This window comes from Pongo pygmaeus, chromosome 6 (genome assembly GCF_028885625.2).
Source record: "Pongo pygmaeus isolate AG05252 chromosome 6, NHGRI_mPonPyg2-v2.0_pri, whole genome shotgun sequence".
Classification (NCBI taxonomy): domain Eukaryota; kingdom Metazoa; phylum Chordata; class Mammalia; order Primates; family Hominidae; genus Pongo; species Pongo pygmaeus.
The window spans coordinates 43002942-43026344 of record NC_072379.2 but is presented as its reverse complement, the minus strand read 5'-3'; the positions used below and the strand labels follow the sequence as shown (position 1 = coordinate 43026344).

The 23403-nt window shown below is 42.2% G+C and overlaps 1 protein-coding gene and 1 long non-coding RNA gene across 5 annotated transcripts in view; one reads left to right on the top strand and one right to left on the bottom strand.

Moving 5' to 3' along the window:
- The window catches only part of HECW1 (HECT, C2 and WW domain containing E3 ubiquitin protein ligase 1), a 460467-nt gene that overhangs the window by 403062 nt on the left and 34002 nt on the right, over positions 1 to 23403 (top strand). For all 4 annotated transcript variants that reach the window (XM_063667367.1, XM_054495635.2, XM_054495637.2 and 1 more), the window contains one exon: positions 453 to 605. In XM_063667367.1, coding sequence (XP_063523437.1) covers positions 453 to 605 — 153 coding nt within the window. The remainder of the gene's footprint in view (positions 1 to 452; positions 606 to 23403) is intronic.
- Positions 212 to 14037, bottom strand: LOC129040813 (uncharacterized). The gene is made up of 3 exons (XR_008503726.1): positions 13783 to 14037; positions 2466 to 3606; positions 212 to 1731 (listed from the first exon to the last, which is right to left on the bottom strand). It is a non-coding gene; the product is annotated as an uncharacterized LOC129040813 (long non-coding RNA).

The window sequence follows — 23403 nt, the reverse complement described above, 5'->3', positions numbered from 1 at the left end:
CATGAAGGGCAAGCCCATGTAGGAGGACGTATCAAAATGAACTTGGAAGCCTTTTCAGTCCACCCACATACACATACATGCACACACGCATGCACACATTCACTGTTGCAGGAAATTCTTTTGTGTGTCCCACAACAAAGGCCTTGTATTCAATGGGCCAGCTGTGTGTTTTAGCTCAGAGGTGTTAGATGATCAAAAGAAAACACTAAGGAAAGCTGCCATAAGAGTTTATTCATGGACATCTTGTTAAGAAACATCTCCAAACCAATTACTGCATCCTCATTTTCTACAGCAAATTGATACTTCCACTGGTATTCACTCCAAAGAGCAGAGGCTGCTCTCTGCTTTCCCCAGCACCCAACTCTGAAAGGGCACACTAGAATCTGGGTGCAAACAGGTCCCCCCACCTCTGGGCACAGAATGAGCTTCCTGGACCTCTGCTTTCTTTGCAGCCTGGACTACAGTGGCCCCTCGCGGGAGTTCTTCTTCCTTCTGTCTCAGGAGCTCTTCAACCCTTACTATGGACTCTTTGAGTACTCGGCAAATGATACTTACACGGTGCAGATCAGCCCCATGTCCGCATTTGTAGAAAATCATCTTGAGTGGTAAGCTCTATAATGTTCACTTTCTTGTATTTGAAAGTTCTCCTCTTTCTTAGTCAGAATTCAGCAGCATTTCTCAAAGGCCACTGTGTTTAGAGCAGTGTCCGGATGTTATGAGGGATGAGAGTGAATGACACAGCCCAAGAAGGAAGAATCTGTTAGTCTTCACCCAGAACACAAGATGAATTTACCAAGGATGCTGATAATATAGCAACTGCAAATTGATGTGAGAAAGAATAATTGCCTACTGAGAAGACACTAAGATCAGTAGACATAGGTCATGAATGTTGATAATTTTACTAAAATCATAAGGTCCCAGTGGAAGCTTCTTGGAGGTATTTATGGGTTTGAAATTCTTTGACCTTGGACCAATGGCTTTAGCACTGTGGACACTGGCTTCTGCATCTTACTGTAAAATACGGCTATTGGGTCAGATGATCTCTAAGCATTCTTCTGACTTGAAAATCCAGTATGTCTTTGGTTCCTGGGTTGTCTGCTGTTGAGGCATTCTATTACCACTTACCGATATGTGTAAGAAGATTGGTATCAGTCAATGCTGTGCAGTTTTGTGGTGCAGATGTGGGTATTAGAGGTCTCCAGAAAGCTGCTGGGACACCTGGGATGCAGGCACTTTCCTGCTGCATCACCACATGCCTGATTTGAAAATTACCACTGTTCTGACTGCAGGAGCTCCTGCTGTTGAGAGGGAAATGAGTCCTGGAGATGGCTAATGTGAGTTCTTCTGACATGACTTATTTATGCTGCTGTTGAAGGGAGCCATTGGGGTGACACCTGCGCCTGCTGGCCTTAGAACCCAAGTTCCTATAGTTTGTCTGTAGAGCATCAGTATAACCCACCTGTGCTAAGGCTTCCAGATATTGCACATGCCTTCTCTCCAAATGCACTCCCAGCCCTGAAGTTCTTGAGCTGAGGTAGAGTGAGTGAGTGCACACCGAGGGTCTGGCACAAGATGAAACAAAACATCCCCTTTGTCACCCCAGAACTTGTGAATAAGTGGATGATGGAGCAGAGCAGGCAAGTCACCGTGGACAGGCCCAAGAATGGAATGTGCCTCTCACTGAGCTCACATTCAGGCAGGCTCCATTCTGATGGTAGGGAGTGCTATGACCTGTAACATAGGAATATACACATACACAGATTATACCTAATACAATCCCTCAACTAGCTCTTAGTTCGTGAGCGTGAAATTTAAGATGGTGTCTTAGAGATCATGAATTGGAATCAGCAATCAACAGAGAAATATTTTCATCAAATATCTACCATATAAGACTATGCTGGGTAGTGTCAGGAATACGTTCGCTAATTTAACAATTATAAATTAAGCACATAGTATGTGCTGGGAGGATACAAACATAAAATGAGCAAGGTCTCATGCCTCAAAGAGACTAGTGTGAGGAACACATGAGCCAACCAACAATTACAATACAATAGCTTAAATGCTCACTTATACGCACATATACATATGTGGGCATATGTTTGCCTGAGATACATAGATAAGCCTGAGAATTGTATTCAATCACAAGGGAAAAATATCTCACTCTGTCCAAGTTAGGGGGTCAGGGAGTGGGGAGTGGAGTCTGTGAATCTTACAAAAAGAGGAGACGGTGGCATAGGACAACAGGGAGAAGTACCACAGTGGGATGAATGGAAGCTGACGTTTGAAGAAAACCTTGGTGTCAAGCATGTTTCAGTGCAGCCACAAAATAAGGCCACAGGTGAAGGCCTGATGGGAAGCACAGAAGATACTGTGGCCCACACTTGGCTGGACTGCCTGTTAAAAGTGGCCTCCGTCGCTTTCCACAGTGACCATGCCTTGCCTGCTGCCCCGTCCCTGCAACCAACCTGGCTTTGTGGCCTTCTGCTCATCCATGCACTGCAGGGCTGAAGAGGCTCTGTAGATGTGTCCGTTACACTTTATCACATTAAGGAAGGAAATTGTGTGATACAGGGATTTTGCAAGAATTACCAAAGTTCTCTGGATGGATCCCTGATGAGGGCTTCACAGTGCCTGTCCTCGCAATGCAGGTTAACCGCTGTGTCCTTTGTTAGAGGACTTGGCCCCGCACTAAGCATGCTGAGTTTCATCTGCTGATGTTTTCACTCATGTGGAGAGTATTTGTGATGCATCCTGGAAACGCAATTGCAGGTAGCTTTCTGAGCCGACTAGCAATCTAAACTGAGCCCACGGTGATGAGATTTTCTTCAATGCCACTCTTTGGATGTTGCTGACTTGTGATGAAATGGGCAGGGAACTCCCTTCTGATTTAAAGCTGCAACTCTGAATGCCTCAGTCCCAGAGTCCTCAGCCTGGTATGCAGAACAAGCCCCTTCACCTCCACGGGGTCAGAGATCAGATTGTATCATGACCCTCCATGTGGAGTCACACTTTTCTTCTCTTATCAGTGGCTCCAAATTTCCGAGCAAGGGAAACTGGTTTTCTTTGCACAGAGCCACAGCTGACTGAACGTAAGCCACCTAGGAAGAGTCTCATTTAGATTTTAACAGGAAGCCCTGATCAGCTTTGGGACATCTTAACAAAACCATGATGCTGCAGTTATTCCTTTTGTTTATTTTTTGTTATTTTCTTGTGCCATGTGGCAAATAGTTTAACAAACAAAACATGCAGGTTTCACCTATCTTGTGCCCCTGAGTGGCTCGTTAAGCTCTTTGGCCAGCATTTTAGCAAAAGGAGGCTAGGAGAGCCCAGATCTGGTGATGTGGCTTTGGGTATTTTGCACAAAATGCTGGCAGTGTGTGGGTGCTGTGGCACCTGCCTGAGACCTGTTGCTGTCATTCCTGCAGCCCGCAGGTCCATGACACTCAGGAAACCAGAATCCTGAGTCCTCAAATCTGATTGCTCACAACTGGTACCACTGGCTGCCTCTTAACTGCCCACAGCGTGGGCGTGGCTGCTGCTGATCTCGGCTCGGTGTCAGGTGCTCCTTCCACCTTCTGAGGGAGTTCATCAGGAGATTCATGGAGGCTGTGAAGAGGATGACAATCATCAGAGCCTGTGCATCACTCATAAGGAAATGGAGAAACCAAAAGATTACAAGGCTTTCTATGGGTACAGCCTTGACTTTGTAAAGCAGGACATTGTCCCTTGACACAGGACAAGCCAGATCAGGATTTGGCCTGCAGGGAGGACAGAGGTGCCTTCATGGACACCCACGCCCTGCCCACCTCCCTTCACTCTGGAATCAGAGATAAGCATAACCACAGACCCGAAATAAACATGGCAAACACAGGTCAGCTTCAAAAGTTGTTGTTGGTTTTTTCCAAAAATGGAAATTTCATTCTCTAGTAAGGCATATCAGAAAATGCTGTGAAAGTGGTATTCATATTTTATTAAATTTATAAATGTATAAAACGCTGATGAGCTAAATGGATCTATTTTGTACTGCTGAGCATAATTTTATATGTTATCATAATCATTAATAAAAATTAGATTAATTTAAAAGTCAGTTGCTTGTAGGCTAGTGAAATAGTGAAAGGACTGGAGTTTTCGTTTAACTGGAAGAATTATTACCACTTAACATACACACATTTAATACCGATTGGTTTGCTATGGAGGAATAACTGAGAAACAAAATGCACTGAGTAGAGTTTATATGAATGTTTTAACACAGCTGCTCTTACATGATTATTTTTTTTAATGCCTAGCAAAAATCCATTATAAGGCTTCAAAGGATTAAACATCACTCAGGATTGACATGGTACTCAGCTGTGGCTGGAGGCAGCATCTTTGCAGTGGTCAATTTTATCTTTTTTGTTGTTGTTATTCTGCTTCTTTATCCTTCGCTGACCTTCTTCTGTGTCCCATCCTCTTACACATTTTCTGAGTTCCCTCTAAAAAATAAGCTCTATTGGAGCAGAGACACTTTTGTCTTATTTCACTCTAGCACAACACCTGGCACTTTCAGGTGTTCAGAACATCTCCCCGACCACTGGGTGCATAAATGAGTATTATTCCACAAGTCACACCAGTCTCTTCCTTCTAGCAGGGTTAAGATTAATAGAGTGCTCCCTCCTGCCATGTGCAATTAATTGCTCAAATTTCACACTTTTCTGTATTATCTGTGGTTTTAAAGCCCTTGCAAAGTCAGCGATAAATGCACATGTCCCTTAAGAGCTTTACACTCTGGGAATCTGCTCTCCACGATGCGTGAATGCTGCTTGTTACTAAAGGAAGGCCTCCTCCTTCTTCTCACACTGCACGTGGTCCTGCAGCGGCCACTTCCAGGCGAGGCACTGCCCAAAGACATCAATGGAGAAACCCCCGACACTGTGTCCTTCCTCTGAAAGCTCCCCTTTGAGAGTAGGTACTTGACATTCTGGGCTTCCTGCTCCCTGTGTGTGGGCTTTGTATCCATTGGAATAGAGCCAGCTTAATCAAAAGCCCTAGCAGGGCATCATGATTCCACCCACTTCCTTTCTTTCTAGTCCAGTGTTGAGACATACCAATATGAATAAATATAGTGAAAATTCTGTGTTACACACATTAAGTAAGCTGGAAAAAAAAACTGTTTTTGGGTTTTGTTTTTTTTTTTGTCTTTTGCTTTTGGTCAGGATTTTTGATTTTTGTTTTGTTTTGTTTTGTTGCCTTTGGCCTAAAGAGACTTTCTGCAATTGCTGTTTCATTACTTATTTGTACGACTGACTTCCAAACTGAAAGGACCGTGTCAAAGTCAGCAGTGATAATATTCAGGCCAAGGAGAGAGAGGAGATAGAGTCAGAAGAGCTCTTTCAAAGCTGGAGCCTAGAAGGGACCACCCATGGACACTGTGGTCACTCATGGACACAGCCCCTGCGAGACCTGGCCACAGCAGGGCAAAGCAGGGAAATAACACTCTCAATCAACACTCTTCTTCCACCCTCCAGTCCCAATGGCCAAACCCAACCATAAACCAGAGGACAGAGGCTCTCCAGTTACTGCAACCCACAGTGGCCAGTCCCTAGGTCACAGAGCAGGACAGAAAAAGATGGGAAATTAGTGGAGGACAGGAAAGCAGGGAATGGAAAATTACCACAAGAGCCTATACATTTCAGGACATTCAACCCATCCACCGGAAATCTTATAATTTATAGAACAGTGTGTGTCTGTTGTGTCTTTGATGACAGAAGTCTTGGAATACTATTCCAAATTTCTTTTTTCTTTTATTTTCTTTTTTTTGAGATGGAGTTTCACTCTTGTCCCCCAGGCTGAGTGCAATCTTGGCTCACTGCAACCTCCACCTCCTGGGTTCAAGCGAGTCTCCTGCCTCAGCCTCCCAAGTAGCTGGGATTACAGGCGCATGCCACCACGCCCAGCTAATTTTTGTATTTTTAGTAGAGACGGGGTTTCACCATGTTGGACAGGGTGGTCTCAAACTCCTGACCTCGGTGATCCACCCTCCTTGGCCTCCCAAAGTGCTGGGATTACAGGCGTGAGCCAACATGCCCAGCCTATTCCAAATTTCATATCTTCATTCTTTGATTATGATGATGTCATTTGCATATTGATGAGGCACTCATATGCTACTTTTTTATCCTTTTCATATTTATTGTATCCTGATTTTCTATCTTTAGGGATACAGAATTTAATAATTAAGCTAAATAATGAAGGATCCATTGAGAACATGCTAAATATACCAGACACTGTCTAACAATATTATAACCCAGATATAATGTTATTATTACAACATTATAACCCAGATACTGAGTTATCCTACTTTTACAGATGAGGAAAATGAAGTGCAGACATAAACAAAGCCACAGAGATAGTCGAGGACCAGGTAGGAATAGGAACCCAGGTATCATGGCTCTATCATCTGGATCTAGCCCCCATTCAAAGGCAAAGTCAGATATATAATTGGTAAAATTAAAATACAATGTGACCAACGCTGTGCATACCTCTGTTATAGTGCTTATCACATCGTATTGTAATAATGAGGTACAAGGAACTTTGGAAAAATCAATGAGAATAATTGGCTGGCAGAGAAGACAAGTGGGGAATTCTAGATGGAGGGCCCAGCGTTCACAGCAGATGTCAGTCTGGTGTGGCCTCAGAAGAGAGAAAGAGGCTGGAAAGGCATCCTGGTGTCGGGTAGGGAAAAGCATTTGATGGCATTCCCGGGCGTTTGGGTTTTGTCATGAAGATGACAATGACAGGGAGCCAGGCATTTCATTAGTAAAGGAAGAGCCTGATCAGATCTTTATTAAACTCAGAAAGTCAACTCTGGTTACAAGTGGAAGATGAACTGGAATGGGCAATAGGGGTGTCATTTAAGAGGCTAGTGAAATAGTTGTTGGAAGAGAGATTAAAGAATCAAAATACGGCAGAAGCAGTAGAAATGGAAAGATTTTTCAGAAGGAGCATGAACAAATGAATGAAGAAAACTTGGTGATAGATTATAAATGGTGGGAGGTTAAGTATATGACAGGCTAAATAGCTTGAAATGACATTGGTGATCACCTAAAATTCTACCAAATACTTACCAGTGCAAAGACACCTTTTTAAAAATCAACCTACCATTCCTTCTTTATGTAGTACCCTCTATTTTAAATGATACTTCTTTATAATCTGAATTAGCCAGATTATAGTAGCACACTCCCAGATGCTGTGAGATATGTTATTTCAACATTTTTGATATTTACCAAAACTTTGTGTCATTGGAAACTCTTCACTTACTTGCTACAAAATTACATATAAGAAACTACCAAGTTAAAATGCTCACATATTTTGAATGGAGGCATAAAAAACAAAACTATAAATGAATTGTGAAAGGTCCAAATTTATTTTTATGTCTAATACAATGCATGAATATTGCAAATGCATATAGTTTCAAACTATTATGTTTATATAAGAAAGATTCACATTTAAGTTCAAACATTCCCTTCTCTAAGGGTCTTTACTGAGCACTCAATTTAAAATAGTGCATCCATTTATAATTTTCCAACTTAACATCTTACTTTAATATATTGACTGAATTTATCACTATATAAAGTATTAATATGTTTACAATTCGTTGTCGTTTCTTCCCGAAAATGTAAGCCCAGTGAGACCAGAGTCTTGGCTGTAGCTTTCCTAGTCACACACTTGGCACTCAGTAAATATGTGTGGAAGGAAGGAAGGAAAAAAAGAAAGGAGGGAGGGAAGAAGAGAGGCTGGACAGATAGACGGATGGTTGAATGGAAGGATGAATGGATGGATGGAATACTTCTCAGGTAAAACTTCTTGGTTAATGAGAATTTTTATCTCATTTCAATTTTTAGTCCAGAATATTTAAACTAAAATAAAATAAATAAAAACAGTAAAAATAAATAAATAAATTTGGAGCTTCTCACTCATTGTTGCGTGTCATTTAAGCTCCTACCAGCTATTCTCTCTGAAATCACCACTGGAAATTCTTTTTGTCCCAATCATTCTGAATGTCACTTTTCCTGGAGCAAATCTAAGATGCCCTAAAAGTCTGAACAATTGAAATAGGTGAGTTCCTTCTCTATTCCTAGGAAGAATATCAGAGCCTCAGACACATTTTCTTTGTCTTAAGTACAGTCATGTGTCACTTAACGACAGGGATACTTCTGAGAAATGCATCACTAAGCAATTTTATCATTGTGTGAACATCATAGAGTGGAATTACACAAACCTAGATGGCAGAGCCTAACTCACACCTATGCTCTATGGTATAGCCTATTGCTCCTGGGCAACAAACCTGCACAACATGTTACTATACTGAATACCTTAGGCAACTGTAACAAAATAGCAAGTATTTGTGTATCTCAACATAGCTAAACATAGAAAAAGTACAGTAAAATTATTGTATAGAAGATAAGAAATGGTACACCTGTATAGGGAAGCTCCGTTATAATCTTTTGAGACCACCATTGTATATGTGGTCTGTCATTAACTGAAATGTGGTTATGTGGCCTATGCTTGTGCTAACATGTATCATTTTAAGAAATGACTACGTTATGAGTCACTCTTTACATAATTGTCAGTGTGAGAAGGATTTTCAGAGCCAGATTTCAGATTTGATGCTGTTAATCAGTTTCTCTGCAGCCACCAAAATGTCTGTGTGCTCATTTATGTCTGTGGTGGTGATGAATCTAACCTTACAGTTGTCACAATCAGACATTTTACCACCTCTCAAACCAAAATTTCCAAGAGGATCCCAAGGCCCTTTGCTAACTGCAAAATGAACAGACTCCCCTCTCCCCTGCCCCCTTCTGCCCCAGCCCCGACCTCTCTGCCTTCCCAAGCAGATACTACCTGGGTGGTAAAAATCTTCTGTTTTCAGGTCTTTAGCAAGGGGAAGTCAGGGAGGAGAGAAGCTCTTTTGTGCATGTTTAGAGTTTGGCCAAGTGGGTAAGTGGGTATTAGGTGTAATTGTAGAGTTTTATGGAACTTAAGAAATCCTGGATAACACATTTTAAATATCCCTTGCTACATCTGCAGAGTCTTGAATTAGTAGGTAGAAACCACAACATTATGAGATCCCACTGGGTGTCTCATGGCCCTTCAACCTCCCAGGGCCCTCCTGACAGAAGAGCTCAGTGTGGACTTTTGATCTGAGTTTAAGATCAGGTAAGCCCCAGCCCCAGACCTACCCCTAACAAGAGCCCCTGGGTTCTTTCACGAACACCTACAAGAGCTTTGCTGACCCCATCTCTGGCTGAATCTCAGTAGCCTCCCTATCAATTCTCAAAGAAGATGTGCAGCAAAAGTTAGATGAGAAGTCACCATAGAATGTGCGGGATTGGTTGGGATTCTGCCTGTCCTATTTCCGAACCCAGCTTTCTTCAGAATGTGTGAGAAACTTCCAGGAGGAAAAGAATTAACTATTTAGTTAATGATGCCAGTACTGTAACTGGGTATGCAACCAAAAGAAAATTATGTTAGATTCCTCTCTACTTTGAAAATACTTGAAAAAAAGGAATGAAATTTCTTCAGGAAAATCTAGGTGAATTTATGCATATGCTAGAACATAAAAATCATTGAGAACATAAAATGAACTCAAGAAACCTTGAGTGGTAGAGACCTTTTTAGAGACAATCAGTCTTTTTAATCAACAACTAGAATCTGTAAAAGAAAAGAAAGGCCGGGCACAGTGGCTCAAGCCTGTAATCCCAACACTTTAGGAGGCCGAGGCGGGTGGATCACTTGAGGTCAGGAGTTTGAGACCATCCTGGCCAACATGGTGAAACCCTGTCTCTACTAAAAAATACAAAAATTAACCAGGTCTAGTGGCATATGCCTGTAATCCCAGCTACTCAGGAGGCTGAGGCAGGAGAATTGCTTGAACCCGGGTGGCGAAGGTTGCAATGGGCCTGGATCGAGCCACTGCGCTCCAGCCTGGGCAACAGAGTGAGACTCCATCTCAAAAAAAAAAAAAAAAAAAGTATTTGAATATATAAAAGTTAAAATACTTTTATGACAAAAATACCATAAATAAGGTCAAAAGACAAGCTTTGATCTTGAAAATTAATCTTTGCAACTCAAGAAAATCAGAGGTTGAAAATCTGTAATACAAATTTCAAAGAGCTCTTACAACTTGAAAAAAAGAGGAGATACAACCCTGGGGAAACTGGCAAAGAATATGAAAAAGTTGGTCAGAGAAGAACAAATTCAAATGATTGATAAACCCATTAAAAAATTTCAACTTTTCCAATGGTGAAGGAAATGAAAACTAAGGTAACAATGATATATCACTTTATAACGATCAAATTGCCAAAAATTAAAGAGTTATTTATTTTTGGAGGGGACATAAGTAAAAGGATGCTTTCATACATTGTTGGTAGAAACATGCATGAAAGCAATTTTATAGCCTTTCGGGGGGAATGCAATCCACAATATAAACTAAAATTTTTAAAACCCCTATACCCTTTAGCCCATAAAGTTATCTCATAGAAACAAAAGCACCAATATTCAGTACTTTTATAATAACAGGTAATATTTATTGAGCCCTTATTATGGGCCAGGTATTTTTGCAAAGGCTCGACATGAATTACATAACCTAGTATAATCCTCTATTTTACAAATGAGGAAACTGATACCCATAGAGGTTTAAACTTGCCCAATACAAGAGCTAGTAAGTGACAGAGGTAGGGAGCAATCACATGCAGCCTGACTCTAGAGTGCAGACTTTTTTTTTTTTTTAGACAGAGTCTTGCTCTGTCACCAGGCTGGAGTGCAATGGCACGATCTTGGCTCACTGCAACCTCCACCTCCCTGGTTCAAGCGATTCTCCTGCCTCAGCCTCCTGAGTAGCTGGGACTACAGGCGCCCACTACTACACCCGGCTAATTTTTGTATTTTTAGTAGAGACAGGGTTTCACTATTTTGGCCAGGCTGGTCTCAAACTCCTGACCTCATGATTGGCCCGCCTCGGCCTCCCAAAGTGCTGGGATTACAGGCATGAGCCACCGCACCTGGCCTAGTGCAGACTTTTAAAAGCTATGCTGGACTGCCGCACAAAACACACAGGTATGTTTATTTCAGCATTGTTTGTAAAGACACAAACCTAGAAGCAATGCAAATGTCCATCAGCAGGGGAATGGTTAAATGTATTATAGCAGATCCACACTGCATAGTCATATGAGGCATAAAAAAGACTGAATTAGAACATTACCAGGTGATAGAGATTTCCTCAAGATATTGTTGAGAGAAGAAAAGCAGAAAAGCATGAAAAATGCAATTCAAATATTGAAAAATAGTAACCCCAAGCCTGTGTGTATGTAGCTAGAGATATGTAAATATAAATATATTAGTATGTGATTATATGATTCAGATAAAAAATATGAAAGGGCACATTTTAGATTATCAATATGAGTCACAGGAGATGAGCCAAGGTAACAGGAGCCAGCCACGCCAGGAGAAGCCAAAATCTATATAAAAATTACATCTGTGTGTAAAAAATAAATAAATCTCTTACAGCCAAGATGCCATTTGGTACAAATGTCTTAGCTTAATTATTAGTGGTAAACAAATATCTTAGATATGCATTCATCAATGTACTATTCTTATCACCTAAGGACTTGATGCTGGGTTCTACAAAGTGTTCTACACATGAGCTCCTGGCATATTGTGAATGCCTCATGTATATGGTACAACTGTGCTCACCGTACCCCGGGTCTCTTCCCTTCTTTATCTCTTTTTGCCATTTATCCCCCCTTTACTCAGCACAGACCTCTTTACTAATTCCCTACTGCCTACGAAATGGAGTCTGGACTCCTCGGATTCTCAGGACAGCCAAAGCACGAAGACCACCTGCCTTGAGATACCATCTGCCCCTCCCGGGCAGCTCCTCCTCTGCCCTCCCCACACTTCCTTAGGCTTTGCTCTGCTGCCCATATGTGCGCGATTGTTTCTTCTGTTCTTCTTCTCTCATTTATATGGGCGCAAATTTCCTACCCTGAAAATCCACTTAAAATACTGCGTAGTTCCTTCATGATTTCTTCATGATTTCCTGAACCTTCTCAAGACAAATATGTTCGTCTTCTCTTGAATTCTTTTTTTATTATTATTATTCTACTGTAAGTTTTTTTAAAAAAACACAAAGGTTTCCAAACCCTTTTAGCTGGAACCTTGTTCTCCAGTCTAGAACAGATGAAAGTGAAGCCAGGCTCTGGCAAGGAGGAGGGGTGCCTGGTCCACTGAGCCCCTCAGGCTCTTCCTCCTCCCCATCTCTATGCTTCTGTGCAAAATAGCTTGAGAAAGCACTGCTCTAATCTACTGTCTGCATCTCTCCTTCCATCCCTCCCTGGCCACTTTGTGTTAGCTTTTAAACTGGATCAGGGCAACATCTTATTGTTCGGGTTTGCCCTCTGCAGCCAGCGTGGTTTCTGGCATGGAGGCAGCACCCTTCAGGTCCTGAGGCAGGTGCCACACAGCAAAAGGCAAACCCAGGTTTCATGCCTGCTCCAACTCTCAGTAGAACCTGGGCAGCTTTCTTAACCTATCTGAGTCTAAGCCTCCTAGTTCACCAAAAGGACACAAGAGTGCCTGATGTGGTTTGAAGGATGCGTCTCTCAGAATTCATGTGTTGAAACTTAATCACCGATGTGATGATATTAAGAGGTGGGGCCTTTAAGAAGTGATTAAACGATGAGGGCAGAGTCATGAATGGGAGTAAGGCCCTTATAAAAGGCCTTGAGAGAGTGAGTTTGCCCACTAGGTACAGTAGCACCACCACGACCACCCCCAGCTGTCACAACCAAAAATGTTTCCAGACATTGCCATAATTCTCCTAGGAGGCAAAATCACTCTGTTGAGAACCACTGTTTTCGTGATGGAAGACTGGAAAAAGAAAAGGTTAAGCAAAATTTTTGCAGGATAAAAAGTATTTCTGTAGGCCTAGAGTTTTAGGAAAACATTTTCGGCCTTGGAATATGTCATTGCTGCGGGTTGAATGTATGTGTTTTTCCAAAATTCATAGGTTGGAACTTAACCCCCAAGGTGATGGTATTAAGAAGTCAGACCTTGGCTGGGCAAGGAAAGTCATGCCTGTAATCTCAGCACTTTGGGAGGCCAAGGCAGGTGGATCACCTGAGGTCAGGAGTTCAAGACCAGTCTGACAACATGGTGAAACCCCATCTCTACTAAAAATACAAAAATTAGCCAGGCGTGGTGGCACATGACTGTAATCCTAGCTACTCATGAAGGCTAAAGCAGGAGAATCACTTGAACCTGGGAGGCAGAGGTTGCAGTGAGCCTAATTGCATTGTACTCCAGCCTAGGCAACAAAAGCAAAACTCCATCTCAAGAACAAACAACAACAAAAAAAGAAGTGAGGCCTTTGGGAAAGTGATTAAGTCATGAAGGCTCCACCTTTGTGAATGGAATCAGTCCCCCTATAAAAGAGGTTGAAGGGAGTGGCCTAGTCCCTTTTGTTCTTCTCATCCTGCCATTTGAGGATACAGCAAGGTGTCCATCTTAGAAGCAGAGAACAAGGCCTTACCAGACCCTGAATCTTTTGGCACCTTGATCTTGGGTTTCTTAGCCTTCAGAGCTGTGAGAAATAAATTTCTATTATTTATAAATTACTCAAGCCATGGTATTTTGTTATAGCCACAGGAATGAACTAAAACACTCACATGTTAGACCTCTCTGATTATTGGACCAGCATAACTGAACCACACACTTTAGTTTTCAAATGTTGGCAACTGAAGAACTTACTTTAAGTAATGACCTTCAAGTAATGACCAGGTGAGTCTCGGTGCAGTCAGTCCACTGAGTTCATGTCCTGATTCCCTGCTAGTCCATCCAGAAGAGAATCTCCCAGATGCTGTTATCATTTGCTTCCCAAGACAATTGCCTCCTGAACTGAGTCAGAGGGAAAAGCTTAGATAGAAGCCACACCTCTGTCTCCAGCCATAAGCGGGCTGCTGGAAGCATTCCCACAGAGTTGCCATGGGCTCTTCATGAAGGCTGGAGGTTAGCTATGGCCCTGGTGTGCTCTCACCTGCCCCACAACAGCCACCTCACCCTCCAAGCAGGCCTGCAGCTGCGCAGGAGTTCCAGACGCCATGCTTCAGTCTTCCCACAGGCCAAGAGGGAAAAGTTACAAAGCAAACCACTGGTGGGGATGCCAGGGCTTACACCAAACCCACTATTAGCTGTGGAGACAGGAGACTAGCCTACGGCCAAACCCTGAACTGAGCCCACAAGAATGTGCACGGAGCACAGGGAATGACAGCAATGCTGGCCTTGGTATAAGAGCCAGGAGCAGAGAAACTTGATTGTGCCAGGAGGACAGGGAGCTGCAAAGAATCAAAACTCCACTTCAGTAATATGTATTCCAAAAACAGCTCCATGGTGGGGATGTTATTGCTGGCGCTTCCCCTTACTCTTTGTACTGTGTGTTCACTTTCCAAAGGTAGTTCTGCTTGTTTGTTTGTTTTGAGATGGAATTTCGCTCTTGTCCCCCAGGCTAGAGTGCAATGGCACGATCTTGGCTCACTGCAACCTCCTCCTCCCAGGTTCAAGCAATTCTCCTGCCTCAGCCTCTCAAGTAGCTGGGATTACAGGTGTATGCCACCAGGCCCGGCTAATTTTTGTGGTTTTAGTACAGAAGGGGTTTCTCCATGTTGGCCAGGGGGGGTCTCGAACTCCTGACCTCAGGTGATTCACCTGCCTCGGCCTCCCAAAGTGCTGGGATTATAGTCATGAGCCACCATGGCTGGCCTTGCTCGTATTTTTAAATACCAGCATCAAACAACCCTGAAAACTGCTCTTTCTAGGAGCTTGGCTTTGTGGGGCCGCTAGAAGTTTGCAAGGCCTTTGAGGAGACAATGTCAGAAGAGAGACAAATCTTGAATTATAAGAGAGAGCAAAAAGTGGATGGAAGAAGAGCCCAGAGGAGGCAGGGAAAGGCAATAGATAGCCCAAGTGGAGATATTAACTTTGAAAAAGAGTCAGCCCCAGCAGGAGAATTGCTTGAACCCAGGAGGTGGAGGTTGCAGTGAACAGAGATCTCGCCATTGCACTCCAGCCTGAGCAACAAGAGGGAAACGCCATCTCAAAAAAAGAAAAGAGTCAGCCCCTTTTTCCTTGAGATGGAGGGAAATAAATGGCAAGTGTAGATTGCAGATGTACTTACTAATGAGAGAGGCGCCAAAAGCAAGAACTGGAGGGAGAGGCTGGTGATATGAGGGGGATTAGATAAAAAGAAGACCCCCCTAATTAGTGGGGTGTGAGGAGGCAAGGATGCATGTGCCTGCAGGCGGTGGTGTGAGAGGAGGCCAACTGGAGCCCTTCATACTCTCAGCTCTAGAAAAGCCTTTGTCCTCCATCCCTTCTTCCAGTATCCATGAGGAAAATGCAGTGAGTGATGCCTAAGGCAAAAAACTTCACTTTTGACCTTCAGACTATGTTTTTCATCTTTAAAAAAAGATGAGGGACTTGGAATGGGTGGTTCTCAAATTTTAGAAAGCAACTGCAGAATTTATTTTAAATGCAGATTTCCATAACCCACCCCATAGAGTCTGGTCTCCAGGCACCTAGAGCTTAACAAACACCCCAGGGATTCAGATACCAATGGAAGGGTCACCCCACCTTTGAGAAATTCTGCCTCAGATGTTAGCAGCGTCAAGAGCTTTTCGAAGAGTGTGAGAAAAAAAGCTGGCTGTTCATGCAATTTTCACACTCTGAAATGAAATCTACCCCAGGCAGACACAACAGGTTTTCACTAGATTTTCTAATATATAAGAAGTTAGAAAGTATGAAAGGCCCAAACCTGAAAGCAGTAACACTGGGTAAAGCATGGAAACATACATTGTGTGGGAACGTCATGAAGTCTTATGTACTTAAATAATGAGGTTGAGAAAGGATAATTATTTTTAATTAAAGTTATGAGGATAAGGAAAGAGAGGTATCTTTGAGATGGGTTTTTAAAAATGTAATAGAACTTAGCAATTATGAAGTACTTTTCATCTTCAAAGAACCTATTAACATTAAATTACTCTTTCTTTTCATTCTCCTGTGAGGTATGTAAGCAAATATTAACATTATTATCCCTTATTTGTAGATGGGAAGAGAGGAGTGGAGAGGCTTTGACATGCCCATGCAGAGCTAAAATTGAAAGAATTTTTTTTTCACAAGTTCCTACTAGAGACTGTGGAGATCCAGGTTTGGGGCTATTGTTTCACCTCTAGCTCTCCCGTGTGCTTGTAATATTTGGAAAAGAAGTTACTGCAAAATTATGTAAGCAAGCATTAGTGGGAGGTGGAAGGAGCTCCTGTGTCCTGTACAGGGGCATGAAATGCTATTTACAAGTCTCCAAATTTCCCAGGTATATCAGGATTTCAACTGAGGAGGTTTTCACAAGAATCAGAGTTAGTTAACTTGAGCAGACTCTTTACATTATCTTATTTCAGCATCCTAATATAAAATAGGGATTAAAAATTAGGCTTTATTTGTTGATTCAAAATTCTTTTTTATGAATGTATTATGGCATGATTACACAAATGAACATCGATGCTGCCTTCCTTAGAAATTTGCTTCAAGGACAAAGGAAAGTAAAGCACTCTAGTAACAATATCAAGCCCAAGAATCAGTCGGAATATGTGGTCAGCATCATGGCTGAGAAATTTTTAGGCTTGACTCTAAGTATGAAAATTAACAAAATTGGAACTATTACTTAAATTACTGAAAATGTAATTTCCATGAAATCAGTTAATTTCCTGAATATTTAAATGCCAAATAGAATTAACAGAATCGATATATTGCATTCAAAAGTCTTTTTGTCTGTTGGGAGAGGTTTAAAAAGCAAATTATATGAAAGTATAAAGACGTCTTTCTGTTCAGCCCAATTTCATGAAAGGAGGGATACATTCAGCGGGGTGGAGGGTAAGGAGTTTGACAGCAACAGAAACTGGAATGACAGGAGGGGTGGGGCCAATGTAAACCACCTAGCATGGGTTATTCTCAATTAAGAATAACACAGCTGGAAAAAGTACTGAAAATGGCATTAGCAGAGGTGGACCAGTGACAGAAGTACAATCCTAATCAAATTGAGAACAGAACCAAGGTAGCCCAGTGATCTCAGGATCTGAGAAAGGGGATGGTTGGTGGAGATGTATAAAACTAATGATCAGGAATATCATTATGAATGACAAATGGGAATCACTGTAGACCTCTAGGGAAGTGTGTGATGTAATCCAGGAGATGGATCCTCCAGCCTAGGCTGAGAGCAGATCAGCCTTGGGACCTTTAGGGGTACAGAGGAGAGGGGAGGCTTCCTACTTTCAGATGATGAATAGAAAACAGAGGCTACACTGGCTGTCCCTACTATCCAGACTTCTAGGGACTTTCTCTTTATAGTCTAATTTTAAAGAGTATCAATAAATTCTATTATCTAAGGAAAAATATCATCAGTAGGTAAATCTTCAAAACAATAAAGCATCATAGAACATAGTCACAAGCCTCAATATTATGCTGATTTAGTATTTTATTTGGCTTATGCATTCCATATTTTCCCTCTATCTATGCAATTAATTCAGAACCAATTACTTAAATAGCTTCAGGTATTTCTGGTATCCTGATTGTATCAGTACATAGATCTTGTGTGGCATGGCAACTTGATGTTGTCAGAGCCATTATTATTTTGCCATTCATGTGAAAACTACAGAATGCTACATCAGTTTAGAATTAGGTCATATTTAAATAATTCTAACATCTTCCTGAAACATAATGTCCCTAGACTGTACACTCCATGGGAGCATGAGGGCCTTGTCTATTATGTTCACTAAGTATTCCAGCAGTTAGCACAGTGCCTTGCAGATGATAGATAACTTATGATTCATAGAAAGATTGAATGAATGAATGAATGAATGAGTGGAAATTCTAAACATTGTTTGGTTTCACCCAAGTTGATTTTTTTTAACCTGACTCAGATTTATGGCAATATCGTGCATTGGTTAATGCATCACAGGTAAGAAAGAAATAATAACATTTAAAGGGTCAATAAGGCACTCTGGGTTCTGCCTGGAACACAATGGCATTGCCATTCCTGTATTCTCTGGTCTGTGCAGCTCAAATAATTAAGACTTCTAAACCTTCACCTTCCTGGATTATTCAGTTAGATGAAGATATAGCAGGGCCAGGTGCAGTGGCTCACGCCTGTAATCCCAACACTTTGGGAGGCCAAGGCAGGAAGATTGCTTGTGTCCAGGAGTTCGAGACTAGCCTGGGCAACACAGCAAGACCTGTCTCTACAAAAAATAAATTAGCCAGGCATGGTAGTATGCAACTGTGGTCCCTGCTACTCAGGAGACTAAGGCAAGAGGATCACTTGAACCCAGGAGGTCAAAGCTGCAGTGAGCTGAGATCGCATCACTGCATTCAGCCTGGGCAACAGAGTGAGACTCTGTCTCAAAAAAAAAAAAAACTGTTGAGGCTATAGCAGGTTTCAGAGCACTTTAGTTATCCAGGCAAGCAGCCTCTTATGGTCAAATTTTCTATATAATTCTGGGCTTGGAACTAGACACTGTATCTCATTCTAAAACTAGATAAATTATCTTCTTGCATGAAATTAAATATATTACTTTAGTGGAACAACTTACAGATTACAAGATCCTATGCTGAGTGAAAGGTGTCCTGGACAAGCAAGGAGGAGGGCTATGCTGCGGGTGGGCGCTCCCTCACTTTCCTAAGGCTGCCGTAGCAAATTACCACAAACTGGCCATTCTCAGTTCTGGAAGCCAGAAGGCCAAAATCAAGGTGTCAGCAAGGCCACACTCCCTCCGAAGGCTCCAGGGGAGACCCTTTTTTGCCTCTTTCAGCTTCTGGGGTTTCAACGGCTCCTTGGCTTGTGGCTGCATCACTCCAGTCTCTGTCTCGCATGGCCTTCTCATCGGTTCCTGTGTCCTCTCCTCTCTATCTCTTATAAGAACGCTTGTCGATGGATTAGGGCCCACCTGGATAATCCAAGATCATCTTATCTTGAGGTCCTTTACTTAATTATATCTTCAAAGACTCCTTTTCCAAATAACATCACGTTCACAGGTTCCAGGGTTTAGGATATGGGCATATCTTGTGAGAGCCAATATTCAACCCATTCAGATACCTCCAATCATGGAAACCTCCAAGTTTAATAATGCAGTATTATATTTCACTCTGAACATTTGGAGTGTCTATTTCTAAAGAATACACCAGATTTTGATAGAAAATTCACCAATCTTTCCAACAGCCCCCAAAGGCCTCTGAGAAGAAATCGGTAGTATTCTCCCAAGGTAAACAGAGAAACCGGTGAAAAAAATTTCAACTGTTTCCCTGAGCTCATAAAGCAAATTCACAAAAAAGTCAACCTGGAGAACTAATGACTGAGGCTTAGACAACGGTAAAATAGCTAGAAAGTTAAATAACTAAAAACTGAGCTATTAGCTAACGTTAATAGCTAAACTGAGAGCTGAGCTATTTTGGTCCATTGATTAACTACTTTGATTAATTTTGTCCAGTGAATTGTTCAGTCATTTGACCATGAAAGGCTGCTTGCCTGGATAACTAAATGCACATCGTTTTTGCGACTTGTAGACATAATCTCAGTCATGAGCATCCATGATATTGCAAAACAAAATATTTCAACTCTCCCAGTAAAGAATACTTGGAAACTAGGAGGAATCATGCCTTAGAGGTCAATGAAAGCATCTTTGAGGGCCAAAGTGGTAACATACCTGGACACATCTAGATACAGGAGGGAATCAAAGATGGGGTAATGTTCTCTATATCTATGGGAAGGTTTATTTTCCTGGATCTTTGTTCCTCAACTCCTTTCCACATTAACCTAACTTAATCCTTATAATCTGGGAAAATGTGATTGATACATTCAGTATTAACACAAGCTAACCAGAATGATGAGTCAAAAAATATCCACACTTTCAAATGATCAATTTTACCACAACTAGTTTTTCATTCAATTAAAGAGCAATACTAAGTATGTTATTTGCCATCCCTATATAGTCAGAGGGTATGTTAAGAGTCTGCATAAGGTACTTTTAGAAGTGCTTTCTCTAAAAGGGAGGCACACTGCACACTTGGCCCACCATGTTGAGGGGAAGCAGCTCTGGTCTCACTCCTCTGCCCCGCTGCAGGGCAGATATTAATGGAGGAGACTTGGCGGCACCAGGGCTAGACATTCATTTCAGTTGCTAATTAGCAATCCAAAGATAATATCCTGTCATTATCCTGTGTTGGCAGAGTCTCTTTCATGGCAGATGAAGAAAACTTCAAGTTTTCTCAGCTAATTTGTAAAACCATTTCCACATAAAGGGAAGCTATGAAAACCAAATATAAATTATGCCTTGCATCTGCAATATTTAAACAATTTTTATGGGGCATTGGGGAGGAGATTCTTTACACATTCCCCAAAACAGTATCTGAATAAAGGTGGGTGTAGAGAATAGACCAAACCTACCTAACCCCCATGGCAGTGACCTACATTCCACTCCAGCCACCTGCTCCCACAGTGGCCCTCCCAACCTCATTATCACCCAGAACTGTGCCATGTCAGAAACTGAAAACTCTAAAATCCCACTGTCAATCATTCTACAGCCGGCGTTCCCACCTCCTCCCCCCACCACCACTCCTTGCCAAGCTCGTTCTCACCTTGGATTCTCTGTCTCCTCATAGTCTGGCATGGCCTCCTTCATCCCAGGCCTCCTGAGTGCCTTCATTCCCTGCACACCCAATTCCCTCCCTGCTCCATGCTTGCACCCCATCTGACGGACAAAACGCCACTGTGGATTAGTATTGTAACTCACTCTTCCCCATTCCACGCCAGGGTAGTTTTCTATAGCTCTAGCCCTGGAGAAAATGAAATAATTCCAAGAAAGGGGAGAATTCTAATTCACGCTCTCTGACCTCAGAAAGTGCCACAGCAAAGCTCACCAGTCCTGTTATGGGGGCATCTTCCATTTGACTGTCCCGAAAGCCTCCATCAACCAAAATCACATCCACTGTGAGATGACTTCAGACCCTACTGAAATGGAAACACTGAGGTGACCACTTCAATTTCTCACCCCAAATACAAATGCTACCCAACCTTAACACCCTCGCTGGAGTCCGTTCCTCTACTCAAGGTGGACCTACCCACTCAGGCTCTAGGCCCACCAGTCCCCATCTCCACACCTCTCCAGCAGTCATCCCTTTCTCATGGATCTTTACACTTCATGCTCTCCCCCTGCTCTGCTCCTCTCCCTCACTCACTTCCTCACCTACCGAAGTCTGATTTCAGTAATCGTCACCAGCACTGCCCTTTCCATGAGCAGCAGAGACCAACTAATCAACAGAGCCGGTGAACTCTTACCACTTTTTATTTTTTTTATTTTTATTTATTTATTTTTTTTGAGACAGAGTTTCACTCTGTCACCCATGCTGGAGTGCAGTGGTGCAATCTCGGCTCACTGCAACCTCTGCCTCCCAGGTTCAAGCGATTCTCCCGCCTCAGCCTCTCAAGTAGCTGGGATTACAGGCCTGTGCCACCATGCTTGGCTAATTTTTTTTTTTTTTTTTTTTTTTTAGTAGAGATGGGGATTCACCACATTGGTCAGGCTGGTTTCGAACTCCTGACCTCAGGTGATCCACCCACCTCAGCCTTCCAAAGCGCTGGGATTACGGGCATGAGCCACCACGCCTGGCCCACGCTTTACTTTAATCGACGCTTTACTGCAGTAAATACAAACTCCTATTTGAAACTCTACCACCTTAGATTCTGACATGCCATTGTCACCTAGTTTTTATTATAGCTTTATTATAAGTAAATAAATATAGTTTTATCACATCAGTAAGGTACACTCATTATGAAAAAATTTGATATACATAAGAAAATATCTCCAAACAAAAATAAATGCCATTATTTTTCTGACCTAAGTTTTTCCATATTCTTTTATGGATGGATGGATGGAGGGATGGAAAGACAGATATAATTTTATATAAAATATAGCAATGTAATCAAATTTTACTGCTTTATAAACTTCTCTCCATACTAACATATGAATTCTAAATTTATATTTTCAGCTCTGACCTCTCTGTTGAGCTTCAAACTTTATTATCAAAATACCTATTAGACATTGCCACTTTGATCCTCCTCCAAGTTAACAATTAATCTCTCCCACCAAGCCACTTCTTCCTGTCATCCTTCTCTTCTGCTGCTGCTCACTGTCCTGCTGATTTACCTCCAAAATGTTTGGCATGATCCCCTTGACATATTGTAATAACCTCCAAATATGCCCCCTCCTAAAATCTATATCCTTCATATGGGTGCAAAGTGATTTCTCTAAAAATGCCAAAACAAGCATGTCACTCCCCTGTTTAAACCTGTCAATGGGTTCTCATCGTCTACAATTTAAAGGGTGAACTTGTTGACGTGGAAAATAAGATCTTCCAGGACCTCCTGCTCTCTCTCTCCACAACCTTATCTCACATCTTGTCCTTCCTCATTCTGTATGCTCTAGTAATCATGAATTGCACGCTGTTCTAAACACATACCATTATCTTTCTTGACTCTTTTGCGATGTGATTTTATTTTCTTGGAAAGCCTTTCCCTGTCTTCTTAAGCAAACTAATTTCTATTCATTCTTCCAGGCTAATTCTTAGGCTTACCTCACTTGTCACCTCCTTCAGGAGCCCTGCCTGGATTTAACCCCCCCAGAGCCAAGCTATGCTTCCTCCCCTGAGTTTTCACAGCACCCTGTGCACTCCTCTTCTCCACCACTTGCTCCATGGTGGTGAGATGCTGCATTGCTCTGTCTATCTCCCTTCCTAGCTTGTAAACTCAAAATGAATGAGTAACTTAGGATCTTCCTATGCACCTGGCACATAGTAGGCACTTGATAAGTTTGTTGAAATTGGAAATGTATGAACACACTGCAATTTCCCTCACATTGAAAAAACAAAAACCCAAACCTCCATGTCATGCCCTCCTCCACTGACCACTCCACTGCTCCCCTTTAGAGGTGCATTCCCAGAAAGAGTTATCTGTGCTGGCTTTCTCCACTTCCTCTCCTCCCATTCTCTCCAGCCAGCTTCCTCCCCTGCACCCCTCATGAAGATTGCCAAAGCCATCTGGTGACTCTCAGACCGCTTACTACCTGATCTCAGAGGCACTTGACACAGTCAGCCTCTGCCTCCTTCCTGTACCATGCGCTCCACATCTCTGTTCCTCCAGCCTCACCGCCTGTTCTTTCTCATGTACTTTATTGTTGCCTCTCATCTTCCAGATCCCCGAATGCTGCATCAATTAACATTCAGCCCTGGGTCCGCCTCTCCATCTGCACAAACTTCCTCCATGATCTTGTCCAG